Here is a 24,979-nt window from a genome sequence, read left to right on the forward strand (position 1 = left end):
CCTGACCATACTAAGTGCAGATTTATGTAAAAAAAAAATCATGGGATGACATACCACCTTTCTCAGGTGGGGAAATACTCAGTCTTTATTATGGAAGAAAGCCTTCAGTGTTATTCCACTCAACAGCTATTCTGTGGGTGTTTCTGTTGCTGTAGAAAAACAAGATAACATTGGATAGCAATTTAGAGCATGTGTTATTAGTCAGTCCAGCTGAGCACAATGAATATATAAGATCAAACACACAAATGTACTTCATATTGTCTGCACTATCACAGAAAAGTAGAAGAGTATAGATAAAATATAACACATGTACAGATGCACGCCTTAGACTCCAACCTTCAAACAACTTCACTGCACACAAGAACATGATTCCATCTTAGTTCGTTGTGTTTTTGACTACTTCATCTTCACCAGCAATGGAAGCAGGTGGCAACTTTCTCACAAAGGTGGTGATAACTGTGCCATTGAAAAGATAAAGAAGTGCTCTTCTCTCTTGTGCAGAGAGCACACAAGTATGTGGCCATTGCTGGAGAGTCCCTTGACTGCCCAAACTTCAGAGTTGCTGAAGAACTGAAGTTGGACATTAGTGCTTTGTATACTCCAGGATTTGAGCAAAAGACAATTTCTTTCTTTTTTGCTCAAAAAGCAGCCAACCACACAGGGCCTTATCAGCTCAGAAGCATAAGAGAAGCATCAACACACAAGAAATTTAGAGCACAACTGAAGCCTCCATGGACATTCAACCAGAAAGGGCTTCAGAAGGCCAGTGAACTTAGGGGCATGCCCTCTGGGTAGCACTCCATCAGTAGTTATGGTCAGGACTTCATTCTCCTGCTGTAATTTATTTTGGTTCCAGTCTGAACACACAGAAGCACCACATCTAAGTGGACTAAAAGCACACATGGCGTGGTCAGTTAAGTGAGATAAAAAAGCACATTTAACCTGAGAATAGCAATGTAAATCAGCAAAGTCACAAAGCACATAATAACAGACATGTTACACACAGCAGGACAGACAGAAACTCTTTTCCAAGAAACAACGTCAAACATATTCATATAATAATGTGCATATTCCAGGAAAGATATGCACGCACATGCACACACCACATGCACACATGTTTGCACGCACACTTCAGCATGCAGACCAAACAAATATCAGAACACCAGTGGAAAATGAAAAGAAAAAGGAAAATGCAGCAAAACAAATATTTTAAAAATGCATAGCCTGCATTTTGAGGCCTGTTACACTCCCTGAAGAAAGAGATAAAGGATTAGAAATATCTAAAAATATCAACACAAATAACGATTAATTCAAGATCAAACAAAATATCTTCTTACAACAAAGTTAAGAGAAAGAAATGAATTTAATTCTCTCCCCCCACCACCAACCTCTGCCCACTTGAAGCACACACCAGTCACAGACACACACACACACACACACACACACACACACACAACAACAACAACAACAAGAGCAAAAATAATGTGACAGGGAGTACTAAAGGTATGAATTCAAGTTGATCTAAAATTTCAGAGAAAAAGAATGCACTGTACAAAGGGATATCGCCCATCACAAAATCCACGCTGTAAAACAGAATATTACATATTTTGGCAATGACAGCTTTCCAGAACTGATGAGAATTGCTATTTCAAATAAATTTTGCCCCTGAAGGTGATTCATCACACAGTTGTTATCATCTCTGATGACCCAAACTACAACCTCTACACAACTGTGTCTGACCAATTATATATATGGACACACCTCAATGTTGTAGCATACATTTGAAAACTGAGGAAAAAACAACATAAAGTCAGATCTACCAAACAGGTAAATAACAGGTAAATGATACATCACAAAATAATTCAATTAGGAACATTTATATATTAAAAAAAAAAAAAAATCAAAAAAAAAAAAATCAAAACGGTTAATCAACTTAATGTAACAAACTTTAGTGATATTGCAAACGCTCAAAGTTTTTTGGTGGATTTTTTTTTGGTGGTATGTAACTGTTTAAATTAAAATATGTCTGTGCAGCTGCTCAAACCATGTTATTACAAATTCTAGAATAATAATATTATAGTGTCAGGTTATGGTTCGGTTGTGGCATCCCCAAGCCACAACACACTACCCCTTGTTTAGTTTACCCCCCCCCCCCCTCCACCCCCGCCATCCCCACTCCTCCCCCACTTGAGACTGTTGGTCACAGGAAGTCCCTGCCCTCCCTCTCTCCCAGCCTTCTCCTCCCCTGCTAAGCCCACATGCCTGCTCTGTTGTTAAGCCACTTGCAGGCATCTCACAGTCAAACATAGCCAGAACAATTAGCCTCTCAGACACCACTTCAACTCCCTCCTCCCCCCCACTCTCCTCATCCCTCTTCCCACCCTTTCCCTACTGAAGTGTTTGTAGGGATCAGGACAGTGTGTGTGTGTTGCATCCTGGCTATCAGTCATCCTCTTCTGACCAACCAGAGTTGTCTGTTTGCAACATTTTATACACATGGCGTGTTTACAACTAATCAGGTGATGTTGTGTCTCTAAATTGTAGACGCAGACTAGAGTGTTGGGACCATTGGTTGGTTGGTTTGTACCAGTTGGGAAATTTTGAATATAAACAGCATGTTCACATGGCTACAGCCTTTTCCCTGCTGTTAGCAAACTGGGGAGCTAGACTGAGAGACTGAGGTTCCACTGAGAAAGACATCTGTTGACCAGGAGGGCTGTAAGTAGTGAACTAGGATCTATTTTTCGGACTTGGTTGAATGTTTGATTTCAAGTGTTGGGTTCTGTGACTAATACACTGCCCCAGTGGGATTGTGTTCTGTCAGAAGAACATGAAGTGAACTGTGATGTTTATCACATAAACACTGAGAGACCCATTGAGCTGATGTGGTATTGCACATAATTATAAGTGTAACAAACATGTGTTTGATTCAGAAACCATGAGCTGTGTCAGAGTACAGTCAGTATGTGTGTGACTTGTTGAGTGAAAGAAAAGTGGTTAAGGGATAAAATGTAGCCAATACTTTGCTGAATGGAAATACTGGTTTGAATCTTTGAGTATCCCCCCCGTCCCCTAACCCTTGTCATGCTATTTTGCTATAGGTATTATGGTATGATGTTTTGATATCATGTTTGGGTTTAATTGGTGTTGTATCTTGGCTCGCATAAATGATAATGTTCAGTGACACGTCGGTTGTGTATGAGTTGTTGACATACTGTGGGAACAATGTAAGCATTGTGTTATGAAAAGCTTTAAAGATGATAATTGTGTGTAGTATCTATGTGTAGAACAGAATGTTTTGTTAAGCTACTCATGGAGTTATAAATATTACCTACCAATTTGTATGTTAGGTGGTGACAGTTATATTTAAGGCAAACAAATATACTGACTGTGTGTGGAGGATATTCCATGTGTGTGTGTGTGTGTGTGTGTGTGTGTGCACCAGGGTGATACAGCAAACTGTGATGGGAGACATGCTTGACTAGTTGGTAGTTGTGATTCCCATGTGCTGTAGTCATGTGTTAAATGCCAGTGGGACAACACATAATTGTAATGTGTTTAAAAGATTTGAGACCACTGAGAATTGGTTCTATGCTGGTGCACACAGGTTGCTAAATATTTACCAGAGACAATTTACTTGGTACTACGTTTACCAGTGTGATGCTTTGTAGAGACAAAGGGAAGATATGTTTGGTACTTTGTAAACAGTTATTATTGTATGGTGGTTTAACTGTGGTTAAGAGGAGTTGATGAACACTGAGAGTTTGTATTTAAGTCAGTGACATGTTTGGTGCACAGTTTGTATTAGTCAGTCATATATTTGGTACAATATTTTATGTCACTAACAGTTGGTTGAAGATAAGCTGAAGTAAATGGAGCTTCTGTATTCTACATGGATTTCTTTGAGGAGTGTGTATGTTTGGGTATGTGGTGAAAGGCTATATTTTGTGCGTGTGTTTGAATCGGTCAGACGACATATTGATGTTTGCATGTTATTCTAGCCTTTCATGGCAATGATGTTTAGCATAATGTTTTGGTATTGTTTTGACCTGGGTTTTGGTATTGCGTGTGTTCCAGGTGTGCTGCTAACTGCTAACTGCAAAGTTGGGATGTGCTGCTAAGTTAGGATGTGCTGATAAGTGCTGTTAAGTTAGAGAAATGAACACCTCAATTCATCTTACTAAAAGACCCTGCTGTGGTACGAGGAGAGAGCGGATTGTGCACCTATCCTCTGCCTGTTATCCTACCCCTTCCTCCTTCTCCTTTTACCCCTAACCCCACCTTTTTACAATAAAAAAAGAGAAGTAAATAAATGAATGAACAAATACTTATTTAAAAAACAAAACAAAAAAACTGAAGCAGTGGCTTCCTGCTTTGAACTGAATTTCACTCTTCATTTACCAAGAAATGGGTACAGAGAGGTGAGGAGGGGGCCATTTCCTGCTGAAACCTTTGCTAAGATTCACAGTTCTACCCCTAGGGAAAGAAATTGCAAAAACTGTATGCAATTTATGATTTATAGCACTTTTCTTCTTTTCTTTTTGAAAGTGTGTGTTTATGTTTTATGCAGCACTGGGGCCATTATTATTATTATTATTATATTTATATAGCGCTGAATCTTGTGCAGAGACAAATCAAAGTGCTTTCGCACCAGTCATTCACACGCATGCATAACTCTAAAACTGGAAAAAACTGAAGACAAGGAAGAGGCAGGGAAGGGAGGCTATTTTGGGAAGAAGTGGGTTTTAAGGCCAGACTTAAAAAAGCTGAGTGTGGAGACCTGTCAAAGCAAAAGAGGAAGTTCATTCCAATTACAAGGTCCAGAGACAGAAAGAACGGCGGCCAACAGTCGAGTGTTTGAACCTGGGTATGCGTAAACAGAGTGGATCTGAAGCCAATCAAGCCATCACTTTTTGGTGGAGTCTCTTGTCAGCATGATGAATGCATAGATCAAATAGACTTAATCTTTTACTGGTGTACTTCCTCATGTGTGAGTGAAGACCTGTTCTGGATGTACACAACCATCCACACACAGAGAGTTGAGTGTACTATGGGCTCAAATGGGCCACATTGTCCAGTCATCCACATCACAGATGTTTGGATGTGTGTGTGTGTGTGTGTGTGTGTGTGTGTGTGTGTGTGTGCGTGCTTGTTTAAGGAATGTCAAGCAAATTTCATGACCAACACAGCATCTCCCAGGCCTTGTTGACACCAGGATATATCATGAAAGAAAACAGAGTACAACCTTGTCACATGATCCCAATTTCATGTAGACTTCCACAGCAGCAGCACCCTCATCACCGTTCATCACCAAGGTAGAAAAACATAAACTTCAATCTATGCCATTTCATACCACACAGATGAAGAGACAGTAAACAAAACAAAATAAAACAAAAAACAACTCTGCAGACTTGTGATCTGCATGCTATCCACTAAGACACATCTTCTCTTCCACATGGCCTCAAACTGACTGAAGATGACACAGTTTCTTGAAGACAGTTAGAACTGGAACTGTACAGGAGTGGACAGGATCAAGTGCTCTCCCTGAAGAGAAGAAATGCTGCTGATGCACAGACAGCAAAAATGAAACAGTCACGAAGTCTTTTACTGCTGAAGTGGATTTACAATTCTGAAACTTAGTGAAAGATCCACCTTTCAATGTATGAATATGACTAATAAAAAAGAAAAGAAAACGAAAACAAGAAGCAAATGAGCCTTATTCATCACATTAAGCCAAAGATACAAACAGATAACCATTCAGTATTTACATTGTCTTGGACATGCAACTTTCATAGAAAAATGAATCATACATTGGATCATCAAACCTCCAAAATAAGGATTTATACTCTTCTCTCAAAAGAAAGTGTGCATCTTTCTTTTATACCCCCCCCCCCCCCCACTCCCCATGCCTGTTGCCCCTTGTGGGACACAGGCATCAACAAGCACTCTCCAGCCATCCTGGTCATGTGCCAGTCGCTCCAGCTGTCCCCCGGTGGGCCTGTCCTCTTCATGTCTGCCTCCATGTCATGGCACCATGACCATCTCTTTTCCTTCCCCTGTGGATTCCAGGTGAGGGCTTGCCTTGTCACACTGTATGCAGGCTTGTGGAGCATGTGGCCGATCCATCTCCAGCATCTTTGGAGGGTCTCTTCTTCTGCAGGCTGCTGTCTTGTTCATTCCCACAGTTCATTAGTGATTCTGTCTGGCCAGTAAGTCTGAACATTCCCTCTGAGGCAGGTGTTGATGAAAGTCTGGATTCTCTTCATGGCAGTGACAGTGGTTCTCCAGGTCTCTGCTACATACAGTAGGACAGGCTTCACTGTGGTGTCAAAGGTCCTGATTTTGATATTAACTGCAAGATCTCTGGATCCCCACACATTCTTTAACTGATGGAAAACCACCCTTGCCTTTGCCAATGCATGTTCTAATGTCAGCAGCTAGTCCACCCTGCTTATCAATGATGCTGCCAAGGTATGTGAAGCTCTCACCTTTTCTAGCATCTCGCCTTCCAGCTTTATGTGTGTTGTGCTTGCTGCTTTGATCTTGAGGATCTCACTCTTCCCTCTTTGGATGTTGAGGCTCAGGCAAGCTGAGGTTTCTGCAACAGTGCTGGTCTTTTCCTGCATCTGTTGTTTTGTGTGTGGGGAAACAAAAACATCCAGCATTCAACCTTCATATTTGCCTCACATGCACACTACTTTCTTTTATTTTTCCACCTGCTCTTGTTCTCTCTGAAAATAACCCTGAATAAAAAAATAAAAAGATAAAAAAAAGAAAAATCAAAGTGCAAAACCAAGCACCATCATCCAGATTTGACCCCTAAAATCTCCATGACTTTGACCTGTCAGCTGTGAGACATCACCTCACAGGTAAAGTAACTACCGGTAATGGCTGGTTCTGTGGGCTCCAAAGCATGCTGCTTTGCATTTTCAGATGGCTGTAATCTTTAAGTTCTGGATCCACAACAAATTTTGTCTACACCAAGAAGACAACCATACTGGTCAATGTGCAAAACTGGATATTGATCAGTTAGGAAATGTGGACTTGCATAGAGGTCCTGGAGAAACACACGGAGTGAGCCTTATACCCGCACCAGTGTAGGACATCATAGAATTACATGCATAATAACAAATTATCCAAAGCATATCATAATTGTTGCATGATTTTTCATTTATGATATAATTCATCCCAAATGTATGAGTCACATACTAGTCCTGTTTTCTGCCTCCTCCACAGTGGTGTCTAGGCACTAATCTTCCTCATAATGTGTGGTACTATGGGCACATATTAAAGAACTCCTGAATCAAAAGTAAGGAGTTGTCCATGAACTTGAAAAATAAACAAATACATCACAAAGTGCAAACAAGCACTTTTGGGAAATCATATAAGTATATTTTTAACAAATACCCATTTTCTTAACATGTTACCAAAAAAAGTAGAAAAAAGCAACATTTTTCTTCACAAGTAGCCGTCCAACAGCAGAGTCTAAAGCACTGTCAGTGAATGGACATAGTTTGTTTAAAATATCTTCCACTTTGATATGTACATAAGAAAATAATACAGAGTTCAACAACATACATGACAAAACACCAGCATCACTGACTTGTGTGTGCACACATCCCATCAAAATGCCTACAAACTCAACCTTTGCTCTCAGGTGACAACTAAGTTACGTGACAAGCAGTCATCATCTCAATATTTATGTGTACTCATAAAAATAATTAATTCCTTTACGTGCCCTTAGCCCTATCACTGTTTGAAACTTAACTCATTCTATACTACCTGATGACTTCCTTCATTATACCAGCTGTACTGGCCGTTTATGTTACAAGAAAACTATCTTAAAAAAGAATGCAATTACATACAGGAGTGAAATTTTGTGGTGATATAAAAAATAGAATGGACTATTGTTTTGCAAAGTTTCAAAGCACTCACTTACTTATTGACTGATTTATCATATTTTGAAAAAAATCCATGTTTTTCACAACTGACATAAAGGGGGTGAGTTTTTCTCATATGACAGAAATTTTACAAATGTGGTCTTTTGTAACCATAGACACTTTCTAATTGTAGCTGTTGAATAGGCAAATGCGTAAGCACAGTGGATATACACTATAAAATGAGTTTGCATTCGACTTTCAGCCACAGTACTTGCCAAATTTGACGAAGACACCATCTTGTTGAGCGAGTGAGTGAGAAGGGTGACTGTACGCTCACATGTATTGTCCTCAAACAAAGGCATTTTCAGCCACAATAAAGTACATGTGCACTTTTGGGTGACTGTAGAACAAAGCTGTGCCATTTAGTTTTGCACAAAACCGTTAACCTATGAACTACGATTTTTTAAACTTGTGGTACGTTATAGAGTACCACAGTTATGAATCTTTGTGCACATGAGGCATGCTATATATAGCATACCTTAGTATAGAAAGAGTTAAAAATATCCACACACACACACAGGTTGCACACACACATACACACAAAGACATTGACAAAGACACAGACACATACACACAGAGAGACACACACAGAGACACAGACACATGCAGACTCAGACACATACACACATACATATACACACATACACGCACACACACATACACACGCAGAGACACATACACACACACAGACACACACACACAAACACACACATGGACACACACTCACACAGATACACACACAAACACAGATACACAAAACCATACACACAGACACAATATCTTCAGCTCCTCATGGCAAAATCTCCTTATCACAGCAACAACATCAACCAAAAAAACCTAATATCTGTTGTCAGTGCTCAATGTCTCTTCACTTCCCACTCTGTCATTGGCTGTCTCTGCATCATCGTTGGCAACCACTGCACTGCCGTTCCCTTCTTGGGTCGAGCTGATGGGCATGACCAGCACTTTGGTCTGTATGACTTTCAACTCTCCTATAAAAGTCAGGAAGTATGTGGAGGAGACAACTGCCATGATCCACTCTGCGAAGGTAGCACTCAGATGTTCTGGGTACCCCTGGGGAAAAAAGTGAAAAGAGGTCAGAAAAACAGGAGTATATTTCTTCACTCTGACAAACAAACACAAAAAAGAAGTAACTAAAACGAAAAAAAAAAAAAAAAAAATCCTGATGTAACTATTCATGTCTCCCTTTGTCTTCACAATGCTCTTTTTTCATCTGGTGGCCAGTGAAGGCCTGTTCTGGGACATGTACCTGGTGTCATTCTGACATGTCCAGTCCAGCGCCATCTTATTCACCTGATCTGTGGTGTTGTGCAGCATGGATGTTCTGTTCTGGAGCTCAGTGCTTGACATGGTGTTTGGCAAAATATGTTCTCTTAACCTTTGCTGACTGTCGCTTTTGACCCATACCGCTGTCGCAGTTTTGACTACACATGGAAGCTCATGTGGGTCGTCCACGACCCATACCGCTGTCGCTTTTGACCACACACAGAAGCTCATGTGGGTCACCCATGACCCATACCTTTAAAGAGACAAAAACCTGTATATTCCTCCAAAGCTTGTGTGGGTCGTGCACGACCCATACTTTGTAAAGAGACAAAAACCTGTATATTCCTCCAAAGCTTATAACAAAATATAGAAAAGGAAAACATATCGTAACAACTGTTTACACACACATGCGCTCGCACACGCACACACAGACTCACACAAACACATACACTCAGAAGAAACACATGCTCAGGCATTCACACACACGTACACGGGGGGGGGGGGGGGGGGGGGGGGGGGGGGCAGTGGGAGAGTAGTGGGGTAGTGAGGCTATTGAAAGTAAAACTTCTTTATTTTCCATCTCTAATTGCAAATTAAACTTTCTGAAATCACTATTGAAAAGGTATGGGTCATGCATGACCCACATGAGCTTTCGAGGGGTGACCACGTTTTTTCCTCTTTAAAAAGCATGGGTCATAAGCGTCCGTGTGTAGTTATAACGCCACCTTTAATTACTCATTAACTAATTAATGAATTTTTTTTTCCATTTTTTGGCAAAAGTTGGCCTTTTAGGTGTAGGAAGCATTTCTGAAATTTCGTAGAAAAATATTAAGAATTGTCTGAGATATTTGCGTTTTTGAACCCTTCTGGGTCGTGTTGGTCATGTACGACCCACGATAGCCAGTGAAGGTTAACCTTTGCTGGCTGTCTCTTTTGACTACACACAGAAGCTCATGTGGGTCGTCCACGACCCATACCGCTGTCGCTTTTGACCACACACAGAAGCTCATGTGGGTCACCCATGACCCATACCTTTAAAGAGACAAAAACCTGTATATTCCTCCAAAGCTTGTATGGGTCGTGCACAACCCATACTTTGTAAAGAGACAAAAACCTGTATATTCCCCCAAAGCTTATAACAAAATATAGAAAAGGAAAACATATCGGAACAACTGATTACACACACATGCACTTGCACATGCACACACAGACTCACACTAACACATACACTCAGAAGAAACACATGCTCACGCATTCACACACACACACATACACTCACACACACGCATACACAACTGATCACACACACAAACGCATAACACCACATGCACATACATACAAACCCTACTTATGCACACAGATAGATAGAGAGTGAGACAGAGAGAGAGAGAGAGACTAAGACAGAGAGAGAGGCAGACAGACAGCGAGATAGAGCGAGAGAGAGATGACTCATAGCATCCTAAACACGCACAAAGATATTCAGTCACACAGGTACATGCTGTTAGAGAAAGGGATGGAAGGGGGTTATAGCTGAAGACAGGCGAAAGAGAGGGGGCGGAGGGTAGTGGGAGAGTAGTGGGGTAGTGAGGCTATTGAAAGTAAAACTTTTTTATTTTCCTTCACTAATTGCAAATTAAACTTTCTGAAATCACTATTAAAAAGGTATGTGTCGTGCATGACCCACTCAAGCTTTCGAGGGGTGACCACGTTTTTTCCTCTTTAAAAAGCATGGGTCATACACGACCCACACAAGCGTCCGTGTGTAGTTAAAACGCCACCTTTAATTACTCATTAACCCTTCTGGGTCATGTACGACCCATGATATCCAGCGAAGGTTAATAGATTCACTTTATCCACACACGTCAGACACGTGGAAGAGAAAGAAAACTGTTAATTTGGATATATGTGTACATTATACATGTAACTTTTTTCCCTTTGCAAAGAAGTTCCTTTCCTTTTCAGTCAATACAAGACAATCCACATTCAACATGTAATGAGAGAAAAAATGAAAGACATTTGACCTTCAATGAAGTCAGCACCACTAACAATAACACCAAACAATGACCATGGTGCATGTAACATTGTAAGTTGTATGGATTGACAGCTAACCTCTACAGAGTCTGCAATTACACAATCATGTTGATATGCACTATTTTTGTAGCCTGCACGACTGACTCGGTGTTTAATCATATATAACAATATTATGTGATATTGCAAGGGCTTTTTCAATTGTGTATGCCCTCCCTCCGGAAGGACAGGCTGATCATCCTTGGGGATTTCAATGCCCGCGTCGGCATGGACTTCTCCCAGTGGCCAAAAGTCCTAGGACAGCACAGCACTGGCAAGTGCAAATCCAATGGACTGCTTTTGCTCTCGCTCTGCACGCAGCATGGACTGACCATCACCAACACCCTCTTCCAACAAGCGGACAAGTACAAAAACACATGGATGCACCCCCACTCTAAGCAATAGCACATGCTGGACTATGTGATTGTCCGGCAAAGGGACAGAGGTGATGTTTCCATTACACGCTGCATGAGAGGAGCAGTCTGTTGGTCGGACCATCGCCTGGTACGCAGCAAGATGAACATCGGACTTGCACACAAGCTCCAACCAGCCAGGCAGAAACCCGCTAGGAAGCTGAACATCCACCGCCTCCCTATCAGCAAGGATGTGCTGCAGCAGCAAATCCAAGCAGCTCTCCAAGAAATTCTTGCATCGACTGATGTAGAAGAGGTATGGAGCACCTTTAGAGATGCGGTGTTCACAGCAGCAGCTGACACACTCGGCTTTGTTCAGAGGAGCCACAAAGACTGGTTTGACGAGAATGACTCTGGAATCTCCAAGCTCCTGGACACACTGCATATACGGCATCAGGATCACATTTCCGATAAAGACTGCCAGAGGGAGAAGGACCAGTTCTTGCAAACCAGGCAACTCGTACAGAAGAGGCTACGTGAGATGAAGAACGCCTGGTGGGAGAGAAAGTCCGAAGATCTTCAGTCCGCTGCTGATGCTCACGTCATGAAGACCTTCCATGATGGTCTCTGAGCTGTGTATGGGCTGAGAGTCACAGGATCAACCCATGTCCGAGCCTTGGACCAGACCACCCTCCTGACAGACAAGAAAGACATCCTTGCCCGCTGGGCAGAGCACTTCAACACTATCCTCAACAGGGCCTCGTTCATATCTGATGTGGTAATTGCAGCCCTCCCACAGCTACCAGTCAATGACTCGCTCGCTGCCCCTCCCACCACAGCCAAGACCTGGAAGGCCCTGAAGCTGACAACGTCAGGAAAAGCACCAGGAGCGGATGGAATCCAGGCTGACATCTACAAGTATGGAGGCGAAGTGCTGACAGACAAGCTGACTGCCCTGTTCCAGTCTATCTGGGAGAGAGGGGATGTCCCCCAGGATTTCAAGGATGCTTCTATTGTCCACATTTACAAACGGAAGGGAGACACAACATCATGCGATCACCACCGTGGAATTTCTCTCCTCTGCATCCCCGGCAAGATCTTCGCCCACATCATACTGAACAGACTGGTTGACCATGTCTCCAGCACAGTCATCCCTGAAGCACAGTGCGGCTTCCCCTTAGGCAGGGGAACATGTGATATAGTGTTTGCAGTACGCCAGATGCAAGAGAAGTGCCGTGAGCAGAACAAGGAGCTCCACATGGTCTTTGTAGACCTGACTAAGGTCTTTGACACGGTGAACCACTGTGGTCTGTGGAAGATCCTCCTAAAGTTCGGCTGCCCAGACAGCCTAATCCAGCTGATTGCGTCATTCCATGATGGCATGCAGGCGAGAGTACAGGAAAATACTGACATGTCAGATCCGTTCCCTGTAGTAAATGGAGTGAAGCAGGGCTGCGTCCTGGCACCCACACTGTTCTCCATTCTCTTCTCTGCCATGCTGATTGACGCCTTCCAAGACTGTGACCGGGGCATCTACATTCAGTTTTGCACAGATGGTAAGCTTTTCAACTTGCGGCGACTCCACGCCAGGTCCAGGGTGTCTGAGGCATTGTTGAGAGAGTTCCTCTTCACTGATGACTGCATGCTTGCTGCACACACCCATGAGGACATGCAGTTCATTATGGACAGGTTCTCAACCTCCTGCTGGCACTTTGGACTCACCATCAACCTCAGCAAATCTGAGTCCATGTACCAACCAGCTAGCTCACAGAACGCCAGTGCCTCCCCCCCACCTGCAATCAAGATCGATGACACAGAGATCAAGTCAGTCAATAAGTTTTGCTACCTGGGCAGCACCCTATGCAGCAACAGAACCCTTGATGCAGAAGTGACGATGCGCATTGCCAAGGCCAGCTCCACCTTTGGCAGACTCAACAACAGGCTGTGGAACAACAAAGGCATCAGGCTCAGTACCAAAATCAAAACCTACAGAGCTGTTGTGCTGACCACCTTGTTGTACTGCTGTGAAACATGGATGACGTATCGCCGTCACATTCAACAACTTGAGCAGTTTCACCAGAGATGCCTACGAAAGATCCTCGGCATAAAAGTAGCAAGACAGGGTCTCCAACCTCCAGGTCCTAGAGAGGAGCAACCTGCCCAGCATTGAAAGCCTGCTGATCCAGTACCAGCTACGCTGGACAGGACACGTTGTCCACATGACAGACAGCAGGATCCCGAAGATGCTATTGTATGGCCAGCTGAAGGAAGGCCACCGCAAATTGGAAGACCCTGCAAGCGCTTCAAGGGCACCTTGAAGACAAACCTCAAAGCCTGTGACATAGAAATAGCTTCCTGGGAAACTGATGCCCTGGACCGCTCTCGCTGGAGGAGGCTGTGCTCTAGTGGCATAAAGACGTTTGAAAAGAAGAGAATGCTGGCCATTAAGGAAAAGCGTGAGAGAAGGAAGCAGGGCTCAACTTCTGGAGATGTTTTCCCCTGCAACACCTGTGGGAAGTGCTGCACATCCAGAATCGGCCTCTTCTCCCATGTGAGGACACACACCGACAGATAAGCCTGCCTGCCTACTTGTCCGTCGGTCCGACGGGAGACTCCATTATGCCCTCCCTTACACTCTATACTTCTACCTCCCTGACTCATCCATGTTCCACCTGATCCTGTTGCTTTCCCATTTATTCATTCACACTTATATCCATATATGTATCATCTAGTAAGGCATAAAGAGTTATTTCTATTGAATGAAGACATTCTCTGTCTTTTGATATATCAGCATGCACCAAATGAGTTACTAAAATGTGTTACACAAGGATGCAGAAATACTTAATTTGTCAACTTCACTCATTCAATATAATCCAAATACACACAAAAAGATACAGTCTTTATGAAGTCATTGTGTAATGATTCAATGAGGGGGGCATATGGGGCAGTTTGTTTTAAATTTCTCGTGATCTGGTTTCCCATTTAACATAACTTATATCGAAAATTTTCAATTGAATATCAGTGTTTTAATGATCTTATAAAGATTGTCACACTTAGAGCTGTATTTTGCAGTTTACTTTTGGAAACATAGATCTTTGCCAATAAAATCATCAAGTTCATTACATTGTCTGTTGAATGTTGGTGTGTTAAACCAAAAATAATGAGTATCAGAAAATGTGAAATGGAGACCGTGCTCACATTTCTCATGCAATAAATTTGTCAAACCAGACCAGAATTCCAGAGACGTTAGACAGTTCCACAACACATGCACAAGGTATTCCTCTTCACTGGTACAGAATAAAAAGAAAGGAGAATCCCAGATTTTATGAAGAAATAAAATCTCTGGATGAAAATGAGTCTGTGCAAGACTCGCAGGTAGAACCATTTTAGATGACTGTCCACAGTAGATTTAAATGGCATAAGCAGGATCTTACTCTGATTTTAGTCTATTCTTGTAAGTCTACTGTTCTTTTATCCCTAATCATTCTGGTCAAATGATTCCAAGAAATCAGTGTTGGCAATTGCTCTGGAATGTTTACTACACATGAAGGCAAGACAGCTGAGAGTAGTGCAATAAACAGCTTGATCATGCACACACACACACACACACACACACATCATACACTAACACACACAACCTACATACACCCTCCACATACGCACACATACCCACACACATCCATAAACACATTACCCCCCCACCCCCGCCACACACACATTGTAAACTCACCGGTTGATCAGAGGTCCATGTTTTAATCTCCTTTATGGAGTGTGGAAATTTGTCCAGAGACAACTTGGTGGCTATCAACACTGCAACTTGTCAAGGATTTATAATGCAGTGGACATTACAAAATCTACTTCAAGGAACAAAAAGCACATAAAAAAACTGCAAAGATGTTGCAATTACCTTTGAAAAAGCAAATGGATGAATCATAAGAGACACACAAAAATCATTTCAACTATCATTAATGCAGTGCTTTCTCCATTATTCCACCCATTTTGAATTATGCACTGAGAAGCAAAATATTTTGACACCAACAAATTAAGACCGTTTTAAATTCAGTCCCCTGCAATTAATTGTGGGGAACAAAACCCACACCAGACTGCATGGTATACCTCAATACATGCCCAACAGCTGACACATACAAAACTTTTTGCTGCCACATACACAATGTTGCTAACAGTCACTAACCATCACTTGTTGCCCTATCTCCCAATAGTGTAGTCCTTTCACAATTCCTTGGATCTGGAAACACCGGTCCAGATCACCAGCAACACATAACTAACTGGTCCTAGGGCCCAAATCACCACTTCCATAATGTGTTAATAAAATCCATCCACAACTTGTTCAGACTTTTGACAGACAAACAAACAAATCAAAGTGTAAACAGAACCTTCTTGGTAGATGTAGCAATAACAATAACACTCCAACTCCCCCCAAAAACAACAACCAGACATGCAAACAAAAACCCAAACCAACCCAGAACAAGACCTGACTGGAACAGTGCACACTGGTGGAGTGTTGGCCAGCAGTAACTCATCCACCATGGACGTGACAGAATCTGAGTACACAGGACTGAATCCCACACTCACCACTGTTTTCTAAGCAACACATACAGTACAATTCAAAACAACACAGTGCAATACCATACATGAACCACCAATGAAAAAAGGATACTGACTAAAAAACAGACAGCGTGAATGACAGAGAGAACAACACGAATAAGACGACACCTGGGGTGCGCACGGGGCAGTCGCTTCATTTTGTACGACAAAACAGCTTGGATCCAGCAGTACAGGCCAGCACCGCCAAATGCCATCACAGCTCCCAAAAAGTGCACCTCCAGCACGTTATCCTCCTGTTTTCCAAATTATCTATGTTGATTGAGATAAGGCATTAAAAAGATGAAGAAATTTTGAGACATAATAATCATGTACTGTTTCCTGTGTATGTGTATATGTATGTGCACATGTGTCAACATGCATGCATTTCTTGTTATTCATTTCTCTCTTCTAAATGTTGCTTCTTTATGTTCATGGTTTCCCTGAAAACCATTCAAGTTAACAGCACACACAAATATACATAAAAATACACACAAGCACAGATTCCCTCTCCAAACACATGCACAAGCACATATATACATACACATGCATACAGACACCTTGGCACAATTTGCAGATATGCACACACACACACATACACACACACACATACATACACACACACACACACACACACTCACACAACACACACTCACACATACACTCACACACAAAACACAGCCCACCATTATTTTTACTCCTTCACCAACCTGAAAATTGCCGACAATGCTGATACCTAGAGCTGTAATGATCCCAATAACCAGGCACACGGTGTTAGCGATCTGTTTGCGTCGAACACTGTGACACCTCTGTGGACTCTCTACACTGTCTGGCAGTTCAATCTGACTGTAATAAAGCTCCACCTGTTTGTATCGCAGGTATGTGCACCATGCAGCTGAAATGAATAAAAAGAGCATGATTCTGTCAGTCTTCCCTGTAATCAATAAAACATGATTCTGTCAGAGTTTTCCCTGTAATCAATAAAACATGATTCTGTCAGAGTTTTCCCTGTAATCAATAAAACATGATTCTGTCAGAGTTTTCCCTGTAATCAATAAAACATGATTCTGTCAGAGTTTTCCCTGTAATCAATAAAACATGATTCTGTCAGAGTTTTCCCTGTAATCAATAAAACATGATTCTGTCAGTCTTCCCTGTAATCAATAAAACATGATTCTGTCAGAGTCTTCCCTGTAATCAATAAAACATGATTCTGTCAGAGTTTTCCCTGTAATCAATAAAACATGATTCTGTCAGAGTTTTCCCTGTAATCAATAAAACATGATTCTGTCAGAGTCTTCCCTGTAATCAATAAAACATGATTCTGTCAGTCTTCCCTGCAATCAATAAAACATGATTCTGTCAGAGTTTTCCCTGTAATCAATAAAACATGATTCTGTCAGTCTTCCCTGTAATCAATAAAACATGATTCTGTCAGAGTTTTCCCTGTAATCAATAAAACATGATTCTGTCAGAGTTTTCCCTGTAATCAATAAAACATGATTCTGTCAGTCTTCCCTGCAATCAATAAAACATGATTCTGTCAGAGAGAGAGTCTTCCCTGTAATCAATAAAACATGATTCTGTCAGAGTTTTCCCTGTAATCAATAAAACATGATACTGTCACAGAGAGAGTCTTCCCTGTAATCAATAAAACATGATTCTGTCAGAGTCTTCCCTGCAATCAATAAACATGATTCTGTCAGAGAGAGAGTCTTCCCTGTAATCAATAAAACATGATTCTGTCAGAGTTTTCCCTGTACTCAATAAAACATGATACTGTCACAGAGAGAGTCTTCCCTGTAATCAATAAAACATGATTCTGTCAGAGTCTTCCCTGCAATCAATAAACATGATTCTGTCAGAGAGAGAGTCTTCCCTGTAATCAATAAAACATGATTCTGTCAGAGTCTTCCCTGTAATCAATAAAACATGATACTGTCACAGAGAGAGTCTTCCCTGTAATCAATAAAACATGATTCTGTCAGAGTCTTCCCTGTAATCAATAAAACATGATTCTGTCAGAGTTTTCCCTGTAATCAATAAAACATGATTCTGTCAGTCTTCCGTGTAATCAATAAAACATGATTCTGTCAAGAGTCTTCCCTGTAATCAATAAAACATGATTCTGTCAGAGTTTTCCCTGTAATCAATAAAACATGATTCTGTCAGTCTTCCGTGTAATCAATAAAACATGATTCTGTCAGAGTCTTCCCTCTAATCAATAAAACATGATTCTGTCAGAGTTTTCCCTGTAATCAATAAAACATGATTCTGTCAGAGTTTTCCCTGTAATCAATAAAACATGATTCTGTCAGAGTCTTCCCTCTAATCAATAAAACATGATTCTGTCAGTCTTCCCTGTAATCAATAAAACATGATTCTGTCAGAGTTTTCCCTGTAATCAATAAAACATGATTCTGTCAGTCTTCCCTGTAATCAATAAAACATGATTCTGTCAGAGTTTTCCCTGTAATCAATAAAACATGATACTGTCAGAGAGAGAGTCTTCCCTGTAATCAATAAAACATGATTCTGTCAGAGTTTTCCCTGTAATCAATAAAACATGATTCTGTCAGAGTCTTCCCTGTAATCAATAAAACATCATTATGTCAGTCTTCCCTGTAATCAATAAAACATGATTCTGTCAGAGTTTTCCCTGTAATCAATAAAACATGATACTGTCAGAGAGAGAGAGTCTTCCCTGTAATCAATAAAACATGATTATGTCAGAGTCTTCCCTGCAATCAATAAACATGATTCTGTCAGAGAGAGAGTCTTCCCTGTAATCAATAAAACATGATTCTGTCAGAGTTTTCCCTGTAATCAATAAAACATGATACTGTCAGAGAGAGTCTTCCCTGTAATCAATAAAACATGATTCTGTCAAGAGTCTTCCCTGCAATCAATAAACATGATTCTGTCAGAGTCTTCCCTGTAATCAATAAAACATGATTCTGTCAGAGAGAGAGAGTCTTCCCTGTAATCAATAAAACATGATTCTGTCAGAGTCTTCCCTGTAATCAATAAAACATGATTCTGTCAGAGTTTTCCCTGTAATCAATAAAACATGATTCTGTCAGAGTCGTCCCTGTAATCAATAAAACATGATTCTGTCAGAGTCTTCCCTGTAATCAATAAAACATGATACTGTCAGAGAGAGAGAGTCTTCCCTGTAATCAATAAAACATGATTCTGTCAGAGTTTTCCCTGTAATCAATAAAACATGATTCTGTGGAGTCTTCCCTGTAATCAATAAAACATGATTCCGTCAGTCTTCCCTGTAATCAATAAAACATGATTCTGCCTGTCTTCCCTGTAATCAATAAAACATGATTCTGCCAGAGTTTTCCCTGTAATCAATAAAACATGATTCTGCCTGTCTTCACTGTAATCAATAAAACATGATTCTGCCAGAGTTTTCCCTGTAATCAATAAAACATGATTCCGTCAGTCTTCCCTGTAATCAATAAAACATGATTCTGTCAGAGTCTTCCCTGTAATCAATAAAACATGATTCTGCCAGAGTCTTCCCTCTCATCAGTAAAACAATATAAAAGATTACCAGTAGAATTTTTTGTCTTTGGGCCGAAGGGGGGGTGGGGGGTGGGGTGTGAAAAAGGAAGGAAGGTCTGACAGAGAGAAATTGAAAGCATAAGGAAAAAAAGAAGAGGGATGCAGGGTTGAAAATGGGGGTTGGAGGGGATGGTGGGGTGGGAGGGGGAGCGCATAACGGGGAGACAGAAAAAGGGGGATAGGGGGATGTGTGTGTGTGTGTGTGTGTGTGTGTGTGTGTGTGTGTGTGTGTGTGTGTGTGTGTGTGTGTGTGTGTGTGTGTGTGAGAGAGAGAGAGAGAGAGAGAGAGAGGAGACGCAGGGGAGATAAAAAAAAAAAGTGGCGGTGTAAAGATATGTTGATAAAAAATAGGGATGGTGGGGTGGAGGAGAGATAGAAACAATGGCAGTACATCAGGGTGAAAAAAGACAGGGGTTGGGAAGAGACAGAAGACGGGCTGATAGTGAAAGACAGAAGGACAGAGATGGTAAAGATGGGAGACAGGAGGTGGGGATGGTAAAGATGGGAGACAGGAGGTGGGGATGGTAAAGATGGGAGACAGGAGGTGGGGATGGTAAAGATGGGAGACAGGAAGTGGGGATGGTAAAGATGGGAGACAGGAAGTGGGGATGGTAAAGATGGGAGACAGGAGGTGGGGATGGTAAAGATGGGAGACAGGAGGTGGGGATGGTAAAGATGGGAGAGAGGAGGTGGGGATGGTAAAGATGGGAGACAGGAGGTGGGGATGGTAAAGATGGGAGAGAGGAGGTGGGGATGGTAAAGATGGGAGACAGAAGGACAGAGATGGTAAAGATGGGAGACAGGAGGTGGGGATGGTAAAGATGGGAGACAGGAGGTGGGGATGGTAAAGATGGGAGACAGAAGGACAGAGATGGTAAAGATGGGAGACAGGAGGTGGGGATGGGGTGGGAATAAATAGTGGTGTAAAAGACAGAGGGGGCAGAAACAGAGAGAGAGATAGAGAGACAGAGAGAGATAGAGAGAGACACAGACAGACAGACAGGCAGGGACAGAGACAGAGACAGACAGAGAGAAAGGTGGGCGAGAAGACAGAAGAAGGTGAAGAGAGAAAAGGGGGGTGGGTATGGGGAGAGAGAGGAACAATTCTGAATCAAAAATCTTTTCTATTTCACACACACACACACACACATACACACACACACACACACACACACACACTAACACACAACAACAAGAACGGCAACAACTGCACAACCACAAAGTATGAAATTAATAATGAAAGAATTTGTACAGATTAGTGATTGGTTAAGTCTGCCAGTAGCAAAACATTCAGCTGTTGATGTCACTACTGCTGTGTGAATGTTCTTGTAGGTATGCACATGTAGACACAAATATGTGATATACTGAATCTTGAAAATTGTCACAACCCATAAGGGGTTGCCCATGAACCCCCGCACCTTCCCAGACTATCTAACACCCCGACAACACAAAACACAGAGACAGAGAAAGTTCAGCTCAGTTCTTTACCATTGTTGTGTTTTGAAACACTGCTCCAGACACAAATTTAACCCCTTAACTACTGCAACATTCTCCTTTAGTTACACTTTGTCAGTTCACTTGGACCAAACGCAAGCTCGTCTTTTGAAGGTCAGTGTTAACGAACTCGCTTAAGTCGCATGCCTGCAGAATTGGAGAGGAGGGTGGAATGGCGTGAGGGACTGTGGGTGAGGACATTGGAAATATGGAAGTTGGGGAAAGGAGTGGGAGTGAGGGAATTTGGAACGGACAGGGCTGAAGGGGAATGAAGACCACTGCAGGAACGAATCCAGAGTTCCATTGGGGCGGCAGACAGGGGAAACCCACAGGAAAAAGTCACAGGGAAAAATCTGTAACAAACTCCCATGTTTCTGGTGACTATGCTCTTTTACAAAAGACTAACTGCCCCCCTCCCTTTCCTTAAGCAATACACCTCACGCTAAGTAGACGAGTAAGTGGATATCGATGCAGTTGCTTTCACACAAAAACTACAAATGCCAAAAGTACACGAACTGTTATGGTTTCTCCGATAATGAGTTACGCCCACACACAAACTGAAAGAGTCATTACAAGTAACCCTAAACGACAGTATTTATCTTACTGGTTTCTACAGAAACAAAACCCAAATAGGCAATATTACAATCTCCGTATTACGATACAAAAATGTTTTGGAAAATCTATACAGTTTTCATTGTAAAGGAAAATAAATTTGAAACAATACATGTCAAAATAACACACACTTAACACAACCTTATTAATTCCCCCCAAAATATCTAGAAATAAAAGACTAATGGATTTAAAAGATTTCTGTTAAAACAATCCCAAAATGCAAACAAATGTCACAAGTTACAACACTAACACCACGAGGACAAACTAACTATACAACTCCCCCCTCACCTGTCACCAGGAATCAGGCACACCACTGGCCCAGCAGAAAACAGACCCACACCGAGGAAGAAGGGGATCACCCAGGAATCGAACCCCACAACACCTGTCAAGAGGGCACCCAAAAGCTCGCTTGCTGGCACAGCGACCCGTCTCTTACCAATGCTCGGTTCCAAAAGCAAAGCAAAACTCCTTTTCTAAATGATGTTACTTCTGAATTCACACAGGAGTTCGGAACGAGAAGGAATAAGACATACATCACAAGAATTGCATGTGCATCAGTTCTGCATTGAACTGAGCGCACCAAAAAACTTTGAAGCAAAAGGGGGAGAGAGAAGAAGGGAGACAGGGAGAGGGGAAAGGGAGAAGAGGGGAGACAGGGAGAGGGGAAAGGGAGAAGAGGGGAGACAGGGGGAGGGGAAAGGGAGAAGAGGGGAGGAAGGGAGAGGGAGAAGAGAGGAGGAAGGGGGAGGGAGAAGAGGGGAGGAAGGGAGAGAAGAGGGAGGAAGGGAGAGGGGAAAGGGAGAAGAGAGGAGGAAGGGGGAGGGAGAAGAGGGGAGGAAGGGAGAGAAGAGGGAGGAAGGGAGAGGGAGAAGAGGGGAGGAAGGGAGAGGGAGAAGAGGGGAGGGGAGACAGGGAGAGGGGAAAGGGAGAAGAGGGGAGACAGGGAGAGGGGAAAGGGAGAAGAGGGGAGGAAGGGAGAGGGGAAAGGGAGAAGAGGGGAGGAAGGGAGCTGGGAAGGGAGAGGGGAGGAAGGGAGAGGGGAAAGGGAGAAGAGGGGAGACAGGGAGAGGGGAAAGGGAGAAGAAGGGAGACAGGGAGAGGGGAAAGGGAGAAGAGGGGAGACAGGGAGAGGGGAAAGGGAGAAGAGGGGAGGAAGGGAGCTGGGAAGGGAGAGGGGAGGAAGGGAGAGGGGAAAGGGAGAAGAGGGGAGGAAGGGAGCTGGGAAGGGAGAGGGGAGGAAGGGAGGGGAGGGGAGGAAGGGAGAGGGGAAAGGGAGGAGAGGGGAAAGGGAGGAGAGGGGGAGGGAGACGAACACATGAGCATGCACACAAATGAATGTCATGAGCCATGACAAAAATACATAATAATATTTTGATTCATATAGAGCCTTTCTTTGTAAAAGATGTTCAACTGCACAGTACAATGTAAAAATTGATATGTAAAACATGCATTTCAACACTAAAATGACAATTTACATGCACAACCCTGTACAGACATCCAACCAAACACCAACATATATAAAAAGATCATGCACAACATAACATTCACCATACATACCAAACATCCCATTTCAAATGATGCAACATGACAGAGAAAGAGAGACAACTCACTCAGAGCAGCGTAGATGTTGAGCAGCTGCCCAAAGACGCAGCTCTCAGGGGGTACTGTGCCTGTGTCACTGAAAACACACACCTTCCTTTGTCCGTTGAAGTTTTAAACTGCTTTCTTCCTTGACTCACATTCCTTATCATAAGCAGCAACATCTTAACCTTTTCATTTATATCAAAACAGCTTTAGGAGCTATTTACACACATGATAAAGTATCTTTCTCCCTTTCAAAACAGGTAATAAACAGATTTTTTTGTTCTGTCCTGTGTTATGTGCCATTTTGGTGGCATTACCCCAACACAACTTGTCCCAAACCCCCAATGCCCAACCTCATTCTGCTACAACCCAAGCACCAGGGAACCGTTATCAATGTCAAGTTGCTGTAGATTTACACCAGAGGAGATCCTGCACTGCTACTGACTCACTGAAGTGATGTTCTGTAGTGCCTTGGCAGATTGAACATGTGCAGGGCACCACCAATTTTGCCCCTTCGGATGACAATAAACACATTGAAACAGGTGACTTTCACATGGAGCTGTACTGAGTGAGTGTCTCCCTCCAACAAAAGTCCTCCAAAATCTGCTGACATTATGACTCAAATGTAAAAACTTATCGCATATATGGAAGAGGTGGGGAACTCAACGCCCAGGTCACCATGAGAACGGGGCATGAAAGGACACAATCTGGAGCAGGTTTTCTACTTTGTTACTAATCATTGATGAGGATGATGACAATATTCCTATGGAGAGTTATTTACTTCAAAACAATGTGATGACACTATACTCTGCGCTTTCTTTCATAATACATCATTGCATAAAGTCTGACAGATACAGACACTTGCAGTGTTGGTCAGGAAATCTGAGCAACATGCCCAAAGATAGATGCTTCCGTGAAGTGGATAACTCTTCACTTCGTGGTCCCAGTCTTCCCATTTGAGCCCAAAGCACACTAAACTCTGGGCAGGAGCAGGCCATGGGCCATAAAGTTCCACAGTAATATGCCTCTGATGGGGTCTGAACTTGCATCCTCCCAATTGTCAGTCTGCAGTTCTAACCATTTCACCACAACAGCACATCACAATTACAGATTCACTGCAATGCAGGAATCATGTGAGCTGGTCAAATAAGGTATTTTCTACATAGCAAAACCTAGTTTTAATGTAATCAGTGTCTTTTTATTTGAAAAAAAACATTTTGCCAAAACATTGTGTGGGTCTTGTGTGGTTTAGTTGACTGTGTTAATGTTCTGAGTGGTACTTCCCAAGGGCACTGTAACTGCTTTGTACATCAACCCCTTGATTGCTGAATCCTGGTGAAATGACATCAGTGAGGCATGAATTAAGTACATTACTTTTTCACCTCTGCCTGTGAGAACTTTGCTCTCACCATCAGCACCAAGACAACTGTGGCAATGCAGCAGTCAGCCCCAGGTGACCCCTAC

The 24,979-nt window shown here is 42.4% G+C and overlaps 1 protein-coding gene across 1 annotated transcript; it reads right to left on the reverse strand.

Moving 5' to 3' along the window:
* Positions 1-5,948: 5,948 nt before the first annotated feature.
* LOC143286471 (DNA damage-regulated autophagy modulator protein 2-like) lies at positions 5,949-24,979 on the reverse strand. Its single transcript, XM_076594043.1, has 5 exons — positions 23,542-24,979; positions 16,960-17,144; positions 16,326-16,506; positions 15,378-15,457; positions 5,949-9,014 (listed from the first exon to the last, which is right to left on the reverse strand). Exons 3-5 carry the CDS (start codon positions 16,465-16,467, stop codon positions 8,778-8,780), a joined length of 459 nt encoding a protein of 152 aa, XP_076450158.1. The 5' UTR covers positions 16,468-16,506; positions 16,960-17,144; positions 23,542-24,979; the 3' UTR covers positions 5,949-8,777.

This window comes from Babylonia areolata, chromosome 10 (assembly GCF_041734735.1).
Source record: "Babylonia areolata isolate BAREFJ2019XMU chromosome 10, ASM4173473v1, whole genome shotgun sequence".
In the NCBI taxonomy this organism is placed as follows: Eukaryota; Metazoa; Mollusca; class Gastropoda; order Neogastropoda; family Buccinidae; genus Babylonia; species Babylonia areolata.

Bases quoted from the DNA above. Each gene is read 5' to 3' on its own strand.
- LOC143286471 (XM_076594043.1), bottom strand. From the start codon at position 16,467: ATGGCATTTGGCGGTGCTGGCCTGTACTGCTGGATCCAAGCTGTTTTG. The intron at 15,458-16,325 runs GTATCCTTTTTT...GACAAGTTGCAG, and splicing joins CGCTGTCTGTTTTTTAGTCA to TGTTGATAGCCACCAAGTTG. The intron at 9,015-15,377 runs GTGAGTTTACAA...TTTTTTCCCCAG, and splicing joins CATGGACCTCTGATCAACCG to GGGTACCCAGAACATCTGAG.